This window comes from Schistocerca gregaria, chromosome 3, assembly GCF_023897955.1.
Source record: "Schistocerca gregaria isolate iqSchGreg1 chromosome 3, iqSchGreg1.2, whole genome shotgun sequence".
In the NCBI taxonomy this organism is placed as follows: domain Eukaryota; kingdom Metazoa; phylum Arthropoda; class Insecta; order Orthoptera; family Acrididae; genus Schistocerca; species Schistocerca gregaria.
The window spans coordinates 548,776,023-548,796,125 of record NC_064922.1 but is presented as its reverse complement, the minus strand read 5'-3'; the positions used below and the strand labels follow the sequence as shown (position 1 = coordinate 548,796,125).

General features: G+C 39.1%; 1 protein-coding gene across 1 annotated transcript in view; it reads left to right on the top strand.

Annotated features, from left to right (window-relative positions):
• Positions 1–20,103, top strand: part of LOC126355910 (splicing factor YJU2) — a 73,459-nt gene that overhangs the window by 7,756 nt on the left and 45,600 nt on the right. Inside the window, exons 4-5 of the mRNA XM_050006423.1 lie at positions 18,512–18,679; positions 19,418–19,605. Of these exons, the coding sequence (XP_049862380.1) occupies positions 18,512–18,679; positions 19,418–19,605 (356 nt within the window). The remainder of the gene's footprint in view (positions 1–18,511; positions 18,680–19,417; positions 19,606–20,103) is intronic.

Sequence of the window (20,103 nt, the reverse complement as noted above, 5' to 3'; positions counted from 1 at the left end):
ATCTCCTCATTTTCTTCACTGGTTGGTGGTATTTAGACTGAATTCCTAGAAGGGGTCTCATGGAAGGTAAGTCTCTCTTTAGGTTCCTCTGCATTGAGAGGCTTTTGGAAGTACCCAACAATGGTATTGATGCAGTCTTTACTGTTTAACTGCAACTTCCCAACAGGTGTGTGAAGCTGACAAACAGAGGCTGTGTACCATGTGTTCTCCAGTTTGTCCCCCCCCCTCCCCCCCCCCCCCCCCCCCCCGCCCAATGGATGTCTCTTGTGTTGTTGTTCTTGAAGGCCTCATCTTCTTGTTGTATCAGGGATGTGGTGTAGTTTCTCTCGGAATTACAGATGGTGTTCACTTTTATGTTTCGTTGTGTTAAAAAAAAAAGTGATAGTTTGGCTCATTCTTCCACTTGATACAGGCTCTGTGCCTTTTCTCTGTATCCTGGTCACAGTCTGTGTTCCACCTGGGATACTTGCCTTTGTTGGATGAGGCAGTGATGGTTTCTTGTGTGGCATCCAGTAGAGCTTTTCTCTAAGTTGGACTACTCCCGTTATTGTGTGTAAGGTACAGTCCTCATCATTCAGTCGTTATTTGTTGAACTTCGTCATCTTAGAGCTCTTCATAATGTTAGGTGATTTATGATTTCCTCAGTGGTTGTAGATTGGTCTTTACCAGGGAGAGGTAATGATCAAAGCTCCTCTGAGTACCTGAACAAACTGTGTCTACCTATGGTACTTCCTGTATACAGCTACATGATCTGTTTGGAATTCACCCAACAGAGATTTGGACTCTTTCAGGTCTTGGACTTCTTAGGTAGGTGTTTGAAAAGCGGTTGATGTTAGCACCATGTTATACTTCTCTCAAAAGTCTATAAGGTGCTGTGCGTTCCTGTTTGTCCTCTTGTGAGAGGGATAGTAGCCAACTATTCTGTGATATTTTCATTCTTCGGCAACTTTTGCTTTGAAATCATCCCTAAGCAAGGTGGTGTAGTGTTGTGGGATCTTGTCCAGTGTTTCTAAGTGAATGAAAGTTCACTATAAGTGTATGGTGAGGTCCTACCATAAGACGAAGTAAAACCTGTTAAATGATTGATCATTCTTTGATGTACAGCTAAACCAGTACCTAGGTATGGGAGTTCCTTTATCACTCTGATATGTGGTTTCCCTTTATAGATCCTGTACCCTGTACAAACATGATCATTTAATGGATACATGAAATGTATTCGTAATTGTGAATATGGACAACCTCAGTTGAAACTGAATCATAGCAATGAAAATTTGTGACAGACCAGGACTCGAACCTGGATTTCCTGCTTATTGTGAGTGTTCACCTTACCATTAGGCTATCTGAACACAACTCAGGGTCAGACACAAACCTCCATAAGTCATCAAGAGGAAGGCGACTGCTCGCAGTAAGCAGGAAATCCTGGTTCGAGTCCCAGTGTTGCACGAATCTTCATTGTCATATTGGTATATAGCTGATGGTTGTCCATATTCGCACCTGTGGATACATTTCATGTGTTTCATAATGGCTGTAATTGCTGCAATGCCTATATACAACATTGCAGTGCTTGTATGGTTCAGAAATATGATGCAATGTTCCTTCAGACATGCAAGCCTGCCAAAGGGAACATTGCATCGTACTTCTGAATAACATATGCATAGCAGTATCATATTTGACAAACTCTTCCATCGCTTCTTCTAAGAAACATTTTTTTTCCCCAGAAAGAAAATACATGAGTTTGAATACTCTACTTCTAATTTTTTCCCTTTTTTCTCTAAACTCACATAAACATGTAATATATGTTTTAAGATAGCTTTAACATTCTTTTTATATGAAATGTGTCAAATTATTTACCAATATAATACATTTTACCAGTGCGTACATGGCTCAGTGTTCAGATGGCTATCAAGAAACAAAGAGTGTCAATGCAAGAGATGAATATTTTAACTGCATCCATTTGAGAATTAAGTATGTGCAATTTACGTTACAGTAGTAATATTTCATGGATCCAGGGAGAATGGTCTGTGGGATATGGAAAGAAGTCAGACATGTACATTTATTTTTATTCAAGCACAAAAGAGTGAAATGACACAACATTACTGTATTACAGTGCTAATTCTAACTATACCTTAGCCAAAATATTAAACATAAGAGCTTCTGTGAGGATATTGTTCAAAGTGGAGTAAAATGGGTTGCCCAGTGAAAATTCTTTAATTCAGTCGTAAACTCAACTTCATTATCTACATAACATTTAATCTGCTCTTGTAAGGCATTGAATACATGTGCACCTATGTATGTGACTTCTTTCTGTTCTAATGTTGAAATCTTTGTGGAGTTTGTCCTTGGTCCTAATGTCAAAAGTTGCCACAAATTCAAGGAGCAGATAGAGGAGTCAAAATACTACAACTGTGGGATAGGAACGCACTTTAAGTCCAGGACAGGTAATGTGTGCTTTCTGTGTGCATACAGTTGGAAGCGACTATATGGAACACTTGCTCAAGTTCATGTGCAAGTATATGATATACCTGGTACTCCATGTTCCAAGTGTTAAGCTGGAAGGGAAGGTCCATTTGCATGATGCATGATAACCCCACTCCCCTGACACGACCTTTCCTCTCTCTCTCTCTCTCTCTCTCTCTCTCTCTCTCTCTCTCTCTCTCTCTCTCTCTCCTTTTTTTTGTGGGGGGAGGGGGTGCAGCACTTTCCAATGAAGACATACTTCTTGTTCTCTGCAAAGATGTTATAACTGTACGGAATGTGGTGGATGATCACCATGTTGTGTAATGTACAACACTGTTGAGTGACCAGTAACTTAAGGAGTGTGTGCATTGATTGCCCCTTTTCCCTGGGTTATTTTCAAGGCTATAAGTTCCTCTTCTATTAGCTCCTTCAATTTGTGCACAACTTTTTGGGTAGTTGGCAAAATACCTAGATTTTTGAATAGGTCACTGCAGGATCTTCTTGAATTTACACCAAATATAATTCTTGTAACACATTCCTGTATTCTGAAAATAACCTCAGTTTCCACAGAAAATGACTCCATAACTCATCAGTGAATGTAAACACACAGCAAAAACTGCTTTGTTTATTTTTAAACAGTCTATAGTAGTAATCATGCACACTGCATACATTGCTGATCCAAGATGCTTTATTAACTCTAGGCAGTGGGTTTTTCTATCAGTGTTGTGGTGTATCTGTAGCCTCAAAGCTTAACTCTTTCTACTGCTTGTATTTGATTGATTGAGAAACTTATGTTTATAGCTTGTGGATTCTGTGAGCGGTACTGAATTGTACATACTGAGTCAAAATTCTGTAATAATCCACTTGCCTTGTATAACCTGATGATGTTTTCTAATATTTCATTAGCTACTTTTTCAGTAAGAGGACAGGAGCCGTTGTTTATTCCTATTCATGTATCATGTGCAAAAATTACATATTTTGCATCTTCTGAAGCTGCAATTGGAAGATCATTTACTTATACTCTAAGACAAAAAAACACTACACACTTCAAAGGAATTATGAGAATTGGACAGAAATTGGTAGATGTGATGTACATGTACAGACAAACAAATGATTATGATTCCAGAAAATGGGAGTGTATATTCAAGAGAAAGAGCTTCACAAATTGAGGACGTCAGTGGTGCTTTGGTCCACCTCTGGCCCTTATGTAAGCAGTTATTTGGCGTGGCATTGTTGACAGAGTTGTTGAATGTCCTTATGAGGGATACCATGCCAAATTCTGTCTAATTGGCATGTTAGCTCTTCAAAACCCTGAAATGGTTGGAGGGTCCTGCCCATAATGCTCCAAACATTCTCAATTGGGGAAAGATCTGCTGACCTTCCTGGCCAAGGTAGGGTTTCGTTAGCACAAAGACAAACAGTCGATACTCCTACTGTGTGCAACTATGCATTGTCCTTCTGAAATGTAAGCACATTGCTGTGAAGGGCAACAAAATGGGGCATATAATGTTGTCAACATACTGCTGTGCTGAAAGTATGCTGTGGATGAGAACCAAAGGGATCTTGCTATGAAATGAAATGGCACCCCAGACCATCACTCCAAATTGTGAGACCATATTGCGGGTGCCAGGCAGGTTGGTTCCCACTGCTGTCCAGTGTGTCTCCAGACGTATCTTTAACCTGGAATCTCATTAACTGGAATAAAATTGTCTTCATTGGTGAGTACTGCTTTGAAATGAGCCCCAATGATCAGTGAAAATGCCTGTGGAGATGCCCTGGACAATATTGGGTACCAACCTGACTGTTGCCTACCATATGGCTGACAACCAGGAGTAATGGCCTGGGGTGCCATTTTGTTTCATAGAAAGACCCCTTTGGTCGCCATATAAGGCACCCTTTTAGCACAGCAAAACATTGACGATATTCTATGCCCTCCTTTGTTGCCCCTCGTGACAAACCATGCTGCACTTACATTTCAGCAAGATAATACCTGCCCGCATGTGGCAAGGGTCTCTGCTGCATGCCTTCAGCTTTGCCAAACCTCACCTTGGCCAGCAAGGTCCCTGGATCTCTCCCCAGTTGAGAATGTTTGGAGCATTATGGGCAGGACCTGCCAACCATCTCGGGATTTTCATGATCTAATGATCCAGTTGGGCAGAATTTGGCACAGTATCCCTCATGCGAACATCCAACAACTCTGCAGTCAATTCCTAATCAAGTAACTATGAGGGCCAGAGATAGAACAACACATTATTGACTTGCTCAATTTGTGAAGCTTTCTCTGTTGAATGAATCATCCAGATTTACTGAAATTGTAATCATGTGTTTGTTCATGTACGTCACATCTGCCATTTTCCATTTTATTCATGTAATTTCTTTATTGTACATCCTTTTTTATGTCAGAAATAGCAAAAGACCCAAAATTGAACCTTTTTGTACACCATGTCTGATTGCTTCATATTCTAAGTGCCTGTCATCATGTGGCTCACATGGAGCTGAAATAAATTGTTTTTTGTCATTCAGATGGGATAAAAACAATGAACCTGCTGTGCCTAAGTGTTCTGAAATATTTTACTTTGCATTAGGATAGTATGGATCCACAATCAAAATCTTTAGCCAGCTCAGAAAATATTTCCAGTGGCAGCAGTTTCTGATCTATTGATTTTAGTTTATAATCTGTCAAGGTAAGTATAGCCTGTTCAGTTGACAATACTTTTTGAAATTGCAGTAGTTTGATGCTGAATATGTTTTTCTGCACTTAGTGTGTACAGGGTAAATTATCTTCTTGAAAATTTTGGAAAACAATGGCAGTAAAGAAATGTGTTAGTAATTCTAATGTATCTTCTTGTTTCTTGTGAAATGGGTTGACAGTAGCTTGTTTAAGTCACTGTGGGAAATACAACTGCAAAAAGAGTCATTCACAATGAATCAATATGTTACTAAGGTCAGCTGAACAACATTTCATTATGTTACTACTGCTTTCATCAGAGTCACTTGAGCATTTTTTTCTTCCTTTCTTTCTTTTTAAAAATAAAATAACATCAACAACTTCTTTTAGAGATGTTGGATGAAATTCAGTTTTGTAAAACTTGTTTGTGCAATTTTAGGATTATATTTCATTTGTTGTTGTTGTTGTTGTTGTCTTCAGCCCTGAGACTGGTTTGATGCAGCTCTCCATGCTACTCTATCCTGTGCAAGCTGCTTCATCTCCCAGTACCTACTATAAATAGCCTTTCGCTCCCTGTATTTTACCCCTGCCACCTTTAGAATTTGAAAAAGAGTATTCCAGTCAACATTGTCAAAAGCTTTCTGTAAGTCTACAAATGCTAGAAATGTAGGTTTGCCTTTTCTTAATCTTTCTTCTAAGATAAGTCGTAAGGTCAGTATTGCCTCACGTGTTCCAACATTTCGACGGAATCCAAACTGATCTTCCCCGAGGTCTGCATCTACCAGTTTTTCCATTCGTCTGTAAAGAATTCGCGTTAGTATTTTGCAGCCGTGGCTTATTAAACTGATAGTTCGGTAATTTTCACATCTGTCAGCACCTGCTTTCTTTGGGATTGGAATTATTATATTCTTCTTGAAGTCTGAGGGTATTTCGCCTGTCTCATACATCTTGCTCACCAGCTGGTAGAGTTTTGTCATGACTGGCTCTCCCAAGGCCGTCAGTAGTTCTAATGGAATGTTGTCTACTCTGGGGGCCTTGTTTCGACTCAGGTCTTTCAGTGCTCTGTCAAACTCTTCACGCAGTATCGTATCTCCCATTTCGTCTTCATCTACATCCTCTTCATTATTTCAATATTTCATTAGGCCATTATTAATGATTACAGAAATGTCTTCAGGTTCTTCATTGGTATGTCCCATCTCATTTCTTACCATCTTCCGTGTTTTTATCTTGTTGTTGGAGGAGTGTATTTTTATCATGGTTGTACACACATTTTTATGCTCTGATGGCAACAGACACATTTAGAATTTTACAGTACAGTTTGTACTGTGATTTAACCCTTTCATCTTCTGTGCCCGTTGAAGCAAAGAGGAGTCTTCTCTTAGTTCTGGATGATATTCTGATCCCATTTGTAACTCAGGGTTTAGGTGCATTTATTTGCTTCTACCAGTTAATTTCGCAGGAAGATAGTTTGGAAAATAGCCAATGACTATGATACAGAATACATTACATTTTTCATTTACACCAGGCGGGTGAAACTTCAGTTTCTCCTGACATACGAAATATTCAAACACATTACAGGAATGTAGCCCGGTGATATCTCCAACGACCACCAATATTTCAACAGAAGCATACTTTCAAGGCACAAATGTAGGGAGAGAGAAGTTTGCAAGGAAATTTAAAACCTCATTATGTGATGCATATATTGAAAGATAATGCGCGCACACACACACACACACACACACACACACACATACACACAGTAAACGATTTGTGTTCAATTCACGGTGATTTGTATGTTCAGGCTCATAGTAGTCATCATCCAACTCAGCATGAAGAAGTGCTTCATACATTGGTTCATAGGATCCACATCATCTCAGACCTTGAATGTTTGTAAGCTGAGTAAGTGCACCTCAAAGTCACATTTTTCCATTATACTGAAAGATAGAGCAGGCGTGTTGCGTTATTGACCAATCATGGATCAGCAGAGTGATGATAATAACAAGGTGGCACTTAAATCCAAGGCATTTTTGCCTTACACAGGTAGCATTTTGCATAGGATTGATCATATTGTACAAGAACACAGTTTTAAGTGTGTTTTTGGCCACCACTGAAGATTAGTGTGTGTAAAGGATGATCTAAAGTTGCGTAAAGTGGGTGTTTACCGTATTCCTTGCAGGTGTAGCGTGTAATACATTGGTCTGTTCATCAAGTCCATGGAGGACATGTATTAATCATAAGTGTCACATAGACTTCCAATACCCTTGCAAATCTGCTGTTAAACTTTTCCAATCTATAGCAGAGTGTGCTCTGATATGAAAGTTTCTCACATATTAAAACTGTGTGCTAGAATGAGACTCAAACTTGGAATCTTCGCCTTTCATGGCCAGTGCTCTAGAGCACTTGCTCTCCAGCACACAGTTTCAATCTGCCAGAAAATTTCAAGTCTGCTATTGCTAAACTTTATCTTGGCACTGATCATCTTTTGGAATACAACAATACAGAAATTTTAGTGTGCATTTCCAGAAATTGGGATATTGTCATTAATGATGCAGTTGAGATTAAATTAGTAAATTACTGTATAAACAAAGAGAGGAGTTTTTGCTTAAATTCTGCTTAGAATCCTGCTCTCTCCCTGATCAAACAACAGAGGGACAGAGCTAATGCTGCTTGCTCACCATTGGTAATTTATATTTGTTACCACTACTGCTGTTGCTCATCTTTGGTTGTAAGGTGGCACTAATTGTTTGCAGTGTCTGTGTTGTCTTTCTGCATGTGTCCCCATATATTGAAGTTTTAAATTACTGTGCACAGCACTCCCTCATTACACTTGTGGCTCGAAAAGACCAGGTATGCACCCATAGAAATATTGGGGTTGTCGAAGATGTCACCCGGCTGTATTCTCTTAAGTTATTTGTACACCCAGGGGTGTTGTGCACATCTTTCCAGTCTGCGTTTCACAAGTACTTTATGAATTTCACAGTTAATTTTTCATTTATTAACCTTGTAGTTTAGCAGTTATTTTTGTCATTCTCTCTAATGTTGAATGTTAGCAGTTGTCTATCAAGGGCTGAGAAGCCATTAACTATGAAATTACATTGAGACTTTGTGGTCTCAGTGCATCTATGAAAATGTTGTCAATAGCATCTATGGAATGTTGTCAATAGCATCTATGAAAATGTTGTCAATAGCAGTGTTACTGGTTTCAATCAATCTGCACCACAGCTGTGGGCATCCACATATTACCCTACTATGCCAATCTCTTTATGGGCCATCAAGAGGGAACCTCTGTAGGCACCCAAAACCCCAAACATCTTGTCTGGTTCAGATTCATTAAAGATGTCTTCATGATATAGGCGTAGGACCAAAATCCTCTACTCATTCTTCCATAGCGTCAACAACTTCTCTCCCGTTTGCTTCAGTTGTTCCTCCACAGTGCAACGTGCCATCTTCCTGAATGTTAACCTCTACCTTTCTCATGGCTCCATCCATACCTTTGCCTATGTCAAGCCATCTATTCAGCAACAGTACCCGCATTTTGATAGCTGTCATCCCTTCCACACACACACACACACACACACACACACACACACACACACACACACACACACACACACACACAAAAGCTCTCAAGTAATCTGGCCACCTGTGGGCCCCTCATCTGCAGTGACAAGAATTCTTTTGCCCACTATGCTCACCCATTAAGGCATTTCCAGACAGGCACTATCTCTCAAACCTAGTCCACAGATGGATCTCCCTCGTCATAACCTCACAAACCCTAAGCATCCCACAATCCCCCAGAAACAGCTCCAGAGGAGCATCTTCATCACTCAGTACCATCCTGGACTGGAGCAACTGAACTATCTGCAGGAAGGGCGAGTTGTGAAAGTAGCCATGTCATGTACGGTTTCCACTGCAATTTCTGTAATGCATTGTATGTGAACATGACCACCAATCAACTAGCCAACCGAATAAGTCTTTTGTAAAAAGTTTTATTTTTAGGTGTTAGTCATCTGACTGGTACTCTTCAAGGATCAGCGCTTGAATTTGTATGCTCAGCAGCAGAGTACTGTAAGCCTTTCTGGCTTAATAGTCCACACATAAAAAGGTAGATGTGCAACTTAGTGAAACCATGCACATTATTAGTGGGTAAATGTGATTTACTACCACATACTGATTGTCTATCTTGAGCCACAGTCCGTCTCCTGATACCAGATGGAAGAGCACATTACATTGTTAATACCAAAAAATTGCTGATAAAACTGACTTTCCATAATTGAACCATGTATTCCCAGCAGAGTGATAAAGACTAAACTCAAGACAGCCCATTCTTATCACAATCAGGACTCCCACAGAAATTGAATTCAATACCACTAAAGAACAGGAACACTGCTCGCAACAACACTGTCCTCCACAGTTCCTGAAACTGCCCTGCATCCAGAAGAAACCCCCTGGATTTGAGCAACTCGAGCAGTTTGTACTACCCTGAACCACATCTGAATGGGCCATGTAAGATGTGTTCACACACACTCCACAAGTGGGGGCAAACTTTCATCACCGTCATTTGACTGCAGTGCAGAATGACAGACAGTTGCTCATGTAACAGCAAAATGTCCCGCACAAGCCTACAAGCATCCTTTCAAAGGTTTCCTAATAGCGACGAGTGGTGTGATAAAATGCATAAAAGATCTTCATATCCACATATAGCTGTTGTCATTTATGCTATTTCATGCTGGAGAGCTGCTGACATGAAGCAGTTTTTTAACATAGTATATGTGTTTCCATATGATAAATAAGTAAATAATAATCCAACTGAGTTGATAAGGCCCACAATGAAATCCTCTCCTGTGCCAACCATTTCATTTTAGAGTTGCACCTGCACCCTACGTCGTCACTTATTTGTTGGTTATATTCCAATCTCTGTCTTTCCCTACAGTTTTACCCTCTTAAGTTCCATGTAGTGCTGTGGAAGTTGTAGTTAGTTATTCTCTGATAGTGTAACAGATTTTCTGTCATCTGGTCCCTTCTTGTCAGTGTTTTTTGTATGATTCTTTCATTGCTGATGACAGATGAGGTGGACTCACATTACGAAGGTTGAAGGTTCAGATATCCATCTGACCATCCAGATTTAGCTTTTTCATGATTTCCCAAAATTGCTTAAGGCAAATGTGTGGATGGCTCCTGTGTAAAGGACACAACTGATTTCCTTCCTCATCCTTTCTCAATCCAAGCTTGTTCTACATCTCTAATGGCCTCACTGTCAATATGATGTCAACTTCTAATTTTCCTTCCTTGTTTCTTCGTTTTTTTTTCTGGAGGACTTCCTCATTTCATGTAATGTTCAATATCCTTCTGAGGCACCACATTCCAAATACTTCAGTGCTATTCTTTTCCAGTTTTCCCACACTCCATGGTTCACTGCCATATAAAGTCATGCTCCAAACGTACATTCACACATTTTTCTCCCTCAAATTAAGTCCTATGTTTGATACTAGTACTTTTTTCCCCTCTGGGATTCCTTCTTTGCCTATGCCACTCTGCTTTTTATGTCCTCCTTGCTTAGTTTGTCATGTGTTCTTTTGCTTCCAATGTAGCATAATTTATTCTCTTCATCTATTGTGGTCACCAATTTTGATGTTAAGTTTTTCACCATTCTTGTTTTTGCTGCTCCTCATTATTTCTTTGGTTTACTTATAACTATCTTCTGTATTCATTAGACTTCATTTGATTGAATAGGCCCCATAATTCTGTTTCACTTTCACTGATAATAGCAATATCTTGATGAATTTTATCGTAAATACCATTTCATCCTGAATTTTAATCCAATTCTTGAACCTTTCTGTTATTTCCATCATTACTTCTTTAACATATAGGTTGAATAATAAAGACAAAAGACTCTATTTCTGTCTTGAATCCTTCTTAATCTGAAAGTTTATTTCATGGTCTACCATTCCTGTTGTTCTCGGTTGATTCTTGTACATATTGAATATGACACATCTTTCCCCACAGCCAAGCCATATTTTTCTCAGAATTTCAAATATCTTGCTCCATTTTATGCTGTAAAACACTTCTTCTATGTTGATAAATCATGTGAACATGTCCTGATTTTTCTTCAGTCTTGTTTCCATTGTCAATCACCGAGCGAGGAGGCACAGTGGTCAGTACACTGAACTCGCATTCAGGAGAATGATAGTTCAAACCCACATCCGGCTATCTAGATTTAGGTTGTACTTCATTCCCATATTCCTCCTGGCTTCAATCTCCGCTAACCTCCTGCCCCCACAACCACCTCCACCATGGCCTACTCCATAGTCTATTTTTCCTCGGAAGTGTCATCCTGTCTCAATCCACTCTATCACGTCATCATCATCATCGTGCACTACACGAACTCACTGTGACCGGCACTAGTGTGTCGCATTCCTATCCTTTGAACCTGTTGTCTCTTTCTGCCACATTCCTAATTTGTACACCTGCCATCTCCCTCCAAGTTGTCAGTCACCCGACCCAACTCCTCACTCGTGTGTGTGTGTGTGTGTGTGTGTGTGTGTGTGTGTGTGTGTGTGGGTGGGGGGGTGTTGTCTCTATTTGGTCACTCCTACATTATTTATATTCTGCCAGAATTTTCCATACCTATTTACTTAAACATATACAAGAGGGATTTAATCTAGGTTTAGGGGGTTTGTTCTTGAACAGTAATGATTTCATTGTTTTTAAATGTTTGTGTTAAATGTCATCAGCTGTAATGCTCTGAGAAATGGGTCAAATATTTTTGTAGCTGTCTAGATTGCTCCTTCTGTAGTACCAAACAAAAGTTAAGTTGCAAGTAGTAAATGAGGAAATAATCTTAAAATGTAATAAAAAATAGGGAAGCAATATGAAAAACAGGATGTTTTCATAATGTGATGACTGCAGTGATAGTTAGACCCTTGTTTGAAAAAAAAAGTAAACACTTGGTTTTGTATAAAAATAAGCAGAATTTAAGTCACTAAAAAGATAGCAGTTGATGAGTAAGTTGCCCACAAAATTCAAACGGTAATAAAAAACTAATGTCAAATTGAGAAGGCCATCAGAAAATGTCAAGTACGAGGGCTATGCCGAAAGTTTTTAGCAGAATGTGTGAAAAAAATTTATTTGCAAAAAAACGTTTACAACTTTTCAAAATACTCTCCATTAGCATGTATACATTTTTCCATTCCCTGAAACAACTTAGAAAATATTTCAGTCCAAGCTTCTTTTGGGATGTCACTTAGTGCACTCTCGTATGCTGCAATGGCCTCTTCATCTGATGAAAACCTCTGCCCTCGAATTTTTTCCTTAGTCTTAGGAAACAGAAAGAAGTCACAGGGGGCCAGATCAGGTGAATAGGGGGGATGGGGTAACATTCGCACTTTTTTCTTCTCCAGAAAGTACATCGTTCTGGCACCCCTGTGCGCAGATGCATTGTTGTGATGCAGCAGAAGGTGCCCACTCTTGGACTTTGGATGCTGTGACATCCATGTGGTGATCACTTTTGGAAGACAATCATTCATGTACCATTCAGCATTGACTGTATGACGTGTGTCCAAGGTCACAGAGGTGAGATGCCAATTTTTGCGAAAAAAAGTTGCCACCATCTTCTTTCCAGAGCTCCGACTTCGTCCAACTTTTGTGGGTGATTCCTCCCCTGGAAAGCACCACACAGAAGACTGTCTCTTCGTTTCAGAGTCATAATGGTAGACCCACGATTCATCACCTGTGACAATATTGTAAGTGTCTTAGGACTTCTCTCCATTGAATTTTTCGAGCATGAAACGACACCAGTCCACTCTCGCCTCCTTTTGACTTTCTGTCAGGGAATGTGGCACCCAACGGGCACATCTCTTAGTAAGGCCTAAGTGACTATGAACGATGGTCTGTGCTGCTGTTGATCCAATATTTAGGGTCCCTTCAATGTCTCAAAAAGTAAGATGTGGATCTTCTTTGCTCATTTTCCTCACAGCATCAATGTTTTCAGGAGTCACAGCTGTTGCTGGCCGACCAGGACGAGATTCATCTTCAATTGACTGCTGACCCCTTGAAAACTCGCGAAGTTGATTTCCAACTGTGGCCCTAGAAGGGGAAGCTTCACAAAAAACACACAGCAAAGAAGAATGGCTTTCTTCGGCACTGAAACCATTTATATAATCGCAAAAAATCGTGGCGCCAAATTCGCGCCGCGTCAGCTCTATCCTGCACTGTTTCTGACTCAGCACTGCCTGTGCTTTCTTACCGCGCTGTGGGTGGATCACCGCTAGCCAGGGGATGTGCGTGTACGTCCCAAGATCGAAAAACATCGCTCTTTCAAATGAAAACAATCCCAATGTCCTTCGCCTTACGGTTTACGGGCTGCTAAAAACTTTCGGCATAGCCCTCGTACTGCCACTGTCCATAACAAATGAAGAGACTTAGATATACCACAGATCACTTTCCTTAGTCCGGTAGTACAATGTCATATTTCTTTGTCAAAGCTGGTATGTCAAATATTTATGTCAAAGAAATTTGATAGTGTAATAGGGAACTTTGTCAAATCTCGCCTGTCATCAAATAAATATGATCAAATCTCACTGTAGATTTGATCATAAAAGTTGTTTGTCTTCTGTTCACTGCACTGTGAAATGAAACCACTTGGAGCTCTGGCATCGCTACAGCTATTTGACATCTTTGTAATGTGTTTGTACATGTGGCTTCAAATTTGGTGTGTTCCTTCATCTCAAACTTGCTTCGACTAGGGTGGAGGGGTGAGCAAGGGGCACACTGCATGCTGTTAATTGTGTGTTGATGGGTATGTAGAATACACTGCAGGTGACATATGTTGACAATAACAGCTACAGCCATCCCCATCTAGATCTGGAAACATCCAGTCAGCTTTTCAGCAAGCCAAAATGGAGGATGTGGTCACACTCTAAAATAAAAAGTGCTTTCTTAGCTTGCCATTCTACTTTGTCTATTTTTAAACTCTTGAAGCCACAAGTTAAAAAGTGCTACATCTGTTTCATACTTTTAATTTTGTAGTTGTTGGAACACTAATCCCATTAATTAAATTATTCAAAAATAAAGGTAGTTTTTACTGTCCATATAGTGTATTAAACATTTATTTATCCTTACGTACTCCCCCTTCAGTGCTTTATAAATCACTTCACACATTTCTGGAATTATTTTGGTTAAAGTGCAGTGTGATATTTGAGTGATGTGTTGTCAACTAGAGTGACTCTCTCTTGTATCAAGAAATCCCAGTGTCACAGTTGCCTGTCTTCTGCAGGTATAACATTTCTCAAGAGAGTATTTTGTTTTGTAATATGAGAAGCTACTTTACTGAGCAAATACTGAAATACACTCTCCATCCATTCATAAGTAATTTACGTATAAGAGTTGATGTCCTCCCCTTGCAGCTCTCGTATCAAATTTTGCTGGATGCTTTTATTATCTTGACGTAATACCCATGGCTTCATCCAAGTATGTTTCCTTTTTTCTTCTTTTCCAAATACACACACAATGCAATTGTGGTACTAGTAACTGCAGCGCATAACAACAAGTTGTTATCTGCCATCTTGAAATTTGACAAAAAATATGACGACAATGTAATACCCCGTTTAGTGCCACATCATAGATCTTTATCAAAGAAATTTAACAAATATTTGATCATATTTCTTTGTCAAAGAAATATGATAGCATAATACCAGCCTTAGCAGGGTCTCTCCCCCAAGTGCTCATTTGGTTGTTTGTATGTCGTTCATTTCTTCTGATCACACCTCATGTCCTGTTTATTTCTCCCCCATAACTATGTGTTCATAACCTAGGCTTCTAGTCTTACGAGGGTCACTCCAAAAGAAATACACACTATTTTTGTAAAACTACAGTTTTCATCCTGCATGTGTGAAAGTTTTACAGTGTGTAGATACATCCTTCCTGCTTGTTTTCAAACTTAGTTCAACCTGTTCCTGTGAGTGGCGCTGTCACAGCATGTCTTCAAGATGGCTGCTACACTTGACGTTCATCAGAAGCAACGTGCTGTCATAGAATTCCTGTGCTGTGAAAATGAGACAGTGGGAAACATCCACAAGAGGTTGAAAGAGATGTATGGAGATGCTGCTGTCAATCGCAGTACAGTTAGTCGGTGGGCGGGCAGGTTACGTGATGAAATTGGGTACAGCAGTATTGAGGATTGTCCTCACAGCGGCAGGCCTCATGCTGCACACACTCCAGACAATGTGCAGATAGTTAACGAATTGGTGACTGCTGACAGACGCAGCACAATGAACAAATTGTCGCACTATGTTGGGATAGGGGAAGGAAGTGTTTGCAGAATACTGAAAGTGTTGGCATTGAAAAATGTTTGTACCTGGTGGGTTCACAGGATGTTGACAGTGGCTCACAAAGAAACAAGAAAAACGGTATGCAGCGAACTTTTGGAACAGTATGAGAATGGTGGAGATGAATTTCTTGGAAGAATTGTGACAGGTGAAGAAACATGGCTCCATCATTTTTCACCAGAGACAAAGAGACAATCGATGGAGTCGTGTCATGCAAATTCACCCAAGAAAAAAAAATTCAAAACCACACCTTCTGCTGGAAAAGGTATGGCTACGGTGTTTTTCAATTCCAAAGGACTCTTGCTTGTGGACATCATGCCAAGTGGAACCACCATAAATTCTGATGCATATGTGACAACACTGAAGAAACTTGAAACTCGACTTAGTCGTGTTCAACCACATCGGCAAAAGCAGGATGTTTTGCTGTTGCACGACAAAGCACAGCCACATGTCAGTCAAAAAACCATGGAAGCAATCACAAAACTTGGATGGAGAACACTGAAACACAGTCCTGACCAGGCTCCATGTGACTATCATCTCTTTGGGAAACTGAAAGACTCTTTGTGTAACAAGGTTTGAAGATAATGACTCCCTTGTGCACACTGCCAATTAGTGGCTCCAACAGGTGGGTCCAGAATTTTACTGTGCGGGTATACAAGCGCTGGTTCCAAGATGGCGTAAGGCAGTTGAGAGGGATGGAAATTATGTGGAGAAATGAAAATATTGTTCCTAAAGGATGTATCTACACATTGTAAAACTTTCAAACAAGTAGAATAAAAGATGGATTTTAAAAAATAGTATGCATTTCTTTTGGAGTGACCCTCGTACATACCAGGATATTGTATTAACACTTAGTGTAGCCTTGTACTGCACTCCCTTATTGTGTATCATGAATTTACCTTTTCCTTTCTTCTTTCTTTATTTCCTCTCTCTTATTGAACGTATGAATATTTATCTTCCAGAGTCTCTCTTTTCTCAGGTTATCTTTCATTATTATCACCAGTTTTCTAGTATGTTAGCAGGTTTTTTGTGTCTCCATTCCTACATGTCCACCACTTTCTTCTTTATGCTGCTGTATCTGCTGTTCTGCACATCATCCAGGATCCGAAATCTCTTCATCCCTGACCCTGTATTCCCTCCTCCATATCCTTCTAAAACAGTTTTTATAAGTCCTTCCCCCCTTTCTTAATGTGTGTCCTAGCCAGTTTATGGGCTTGTAGAGGGTTCGATCAAACCCCATTTCAACATGCGATCTATTTCCTTTTGAACTTGAACCTTTAACTTCCACGGAACAGGATAGAAAGTTCTACAATATGTTTCGTGCAGGTTAACATAGAGATGGCATATGTATCCCTTAATAACTCTTGGCCTTTCATCAAAAACGTTTTCATGCGTTAATAATAATTCATTGAGCTGCTTCTTCTGATCTTCGATAATTCATTTAACTTTAAAAAGTTAATTGACCGAAATCTTCTTTGACTTGGAACTAATTAATTACGTGCTGTTTAGAATTTTGGGCCGTCATGATTACTTGCACACTGATCCCACAATTATATTTTCCATTAAGGCTTTTTTTGTTCTAAAACTCCAACTCAATTTCTTGTTTATTAACATTCAACCAAATTTTTCCTGTTTTGAAATCTATTCTGCATCTGTATTGACATAGGCTGTTGACTCTGATAATGCAATCTACCACCAAATTTTTCACAACAATGTATATGCTTAATATTGCTACATTTCTGAATTCCACACCGAGTAGTGACTGCACCTTTACATTAGCTGATTGAGCCCCAACGGCGCCTATTATTCTGCAATTTTGAACTGGAAAAACTGGTACTCGTCTTATATTTCTGATCCTAACACTGCAGTCAGTCAGGAGAATCAATTGTTTGGACAATTTGTTCCTTTTATGAAAGATTGCGAATTCCAGATGTGTACGAAGCCTTTTTGGACGATTTAACACAGACTCAGTGATTGCAGGCTCTCTTCGACACAACTGAAACTTCCCCACTAATTACAGGGCTAACGTGATCAACAAATGATTCAGAAAAAACTCATTCATTCATTCATTCATTCCAGAACAAAAAGGTCACAAACCTTATTTATGGAGGAAATCGTGTATTAAATCCATCTCCATTACATGTCCAGATCTCCAGCGACTCCACGCCTTAATTATTTTCCTTTTACAATCTCTTTCTCTTCAAAATCAACCGCTAGCAGCACAAATGTTAATTGGCTCACTTTAGCAAGAAGAAAAGCAGAATATGTATCTCTCAGAAACACGTCAATCCCTCAACAGATACTCCAGAAGCTGTCCTCTAACAACCATGGAGAATGCATATATGCATCTCTGTTATTTCAAAGAATAAATGCACTAGAAAATACTTTGGCGTCGACGAGCTGTCACCGCATATATTATGAGAAAATCAGATCAGATAACTTTTCCAAAGTGAATGAATGTGGATGGTTTGATTGAAATTGATTAATTGGTGCGTGGTAGAGGGTATTTGCTGCGGGACATTACAGCTGCTCTCCCAGTTTTATCAGTACCTCTCCTCAATTTTTGCCCTACATCCCTCCCACCTCCCATTTATTTTTTTTCTATTCTCTGTGATGTCCATATCTCAAAAGCCATTACCCTTGCTTTCCTCCTTGTTGTACATGTTATAGCACCATGCAGGCTGATTCTGCAGTGCCTGTTAGTCCACTGGCGTCATTTCGTTTATATGCTACCATGCATAACTTTGAGGCATTCCACAATCTGCCATCTGCAGATATGCCCTGTAGAGGTTACAGATTCCCTGAGGAGGAGAAAAGTTATCTGATTTTAAAAAAGTAAAGTAAGTTAGAATCTGTTGCCCATTGTATACTTTGGGTTTTACTACTGCCCTAATCATTGTTTCAGCCATCACCAATAGTGTCGTCTTTACTCATTTTATACATAAAAATAAAGTAAAGAGATAGTCTTGGACTTCAGAACAAAAAATTAATCATTCAGTAGTGCAAATAACATATTGTATTTTGTTAAAACTTACATTAACCTTCTTGTTTCTTTCAACAGTGTACACGCTGCCTACAGGAAATCTCATTCAAAACTGATCCTAAAAATACAGACTATGAAATAGAAGCAGGTGCAACTCGCAATTTTATGGCCCTGAAACTTGCAGAGGAACAAGCACAAAGAGAAGAGGATGAACGTAGAGAGGATGAGGCAACAAATCCTATGAAGGTGAGATGTCAGATTTGTGTTAAGACATTTGTGCACTGCACGTCAAAATGCGCGTGCTGAAGTATTTCTTCTTTTATCTATGGCTTTTTCACGTCAGTAATTGTAGTACCTGTGTACCATTTTCAAACTTTTGGTTTTATCGTTATCATGAGCTGTACTGTACCTGACTTATTGAATGTTTCTTAATTGTTTACAGTTCACTACTCATCACTAATCACTTGTGATCAAATCTAATATACTTTGTAGTCCAGCAGCTAGCTCCTGAATTTTTGTTTATCCCTTATAGTCCATTGTATTTCTTATATCCCATGGTCTTGTCAAAGTATACCTGCTTCTGCAGTGATTATTTTTTAATTTCAGTAGAATGTGGTTTTAGTTACTTTGATTGAGGAAAATATATGTATGAAATCACATTTTCATTGAAACTGTTTTTGATGAGTGATATATAATGTGTAACATATTTGTACATAATAATAATGTGAGTAAATATTTAATATTTATGTTGTCAGGTTTTGGATTTAGGATGAAAGAATACATACCTTTTAGCCCCCACTTGTTAATGGGATTGCTGTTTTGGTTTACCTGTCTCATTTTTCTGTCGTTAATGTTAGTTTCTTACATATTTTCAAAATTTTAATCTTGGATATGATGATTTTCATTCTTAAACCTGAAACAAAAATAGTTTTGCTTCAGATCAAGAGGATGTATATTTATCGTACGTTAATTGTTCCATTTAAGCTTCTTGAGAACCGCACAAAACAATCAAAGCAAGAACTAGAGCTACTTGAATCATTGGAAGAACTGAGAGACCTCAATCGCCGTCAGAGATCAGTTGATTTTGATGGCATGCTCTCCCAGTTTGATGACACTGAGATTCGTAAACGTCTCGCAGAACAACAAGAAGAAGAAGATGAGAAATTTATTAAGTAAGTAATCAATCTCATACATTTCACTTTTTAATGGCACCTATTAATTTATCTGTATTATGAGCCAAAAACCTTGGTCTGTGTCTTCAAGTAGACCATTGCTATATTTTTTTGCTTCTTTGTAGTGGCATTGCACATATATATAATTTAACCATTGTTCATCTGTTTGTGAATCAAAGATCTTGTTGCTCTTCAGATTAAGTCAATTCATGCTGACTATCAACTTTTCCACTTCTAAGGATTAAATTTGAGGCAAGTGATAGCTGTCATGATGAGAGCCAGTGGGGTTGTCTTTTATGTAACATTACTATTAGTTATTCCGGAACTGCAGATCTTGCCATCTCTTCCAATTTGTCTACAGATACCAATAATGTCGACATTGTCACTTTAAAAGATAAAGTAATCAGTGTGCACTCACCTACAAAATCTCCAGCATAACCAAAATGTTACAGTTATGGAGATACAAACAAATAAATGAAGAAACAATTATCCATTAGA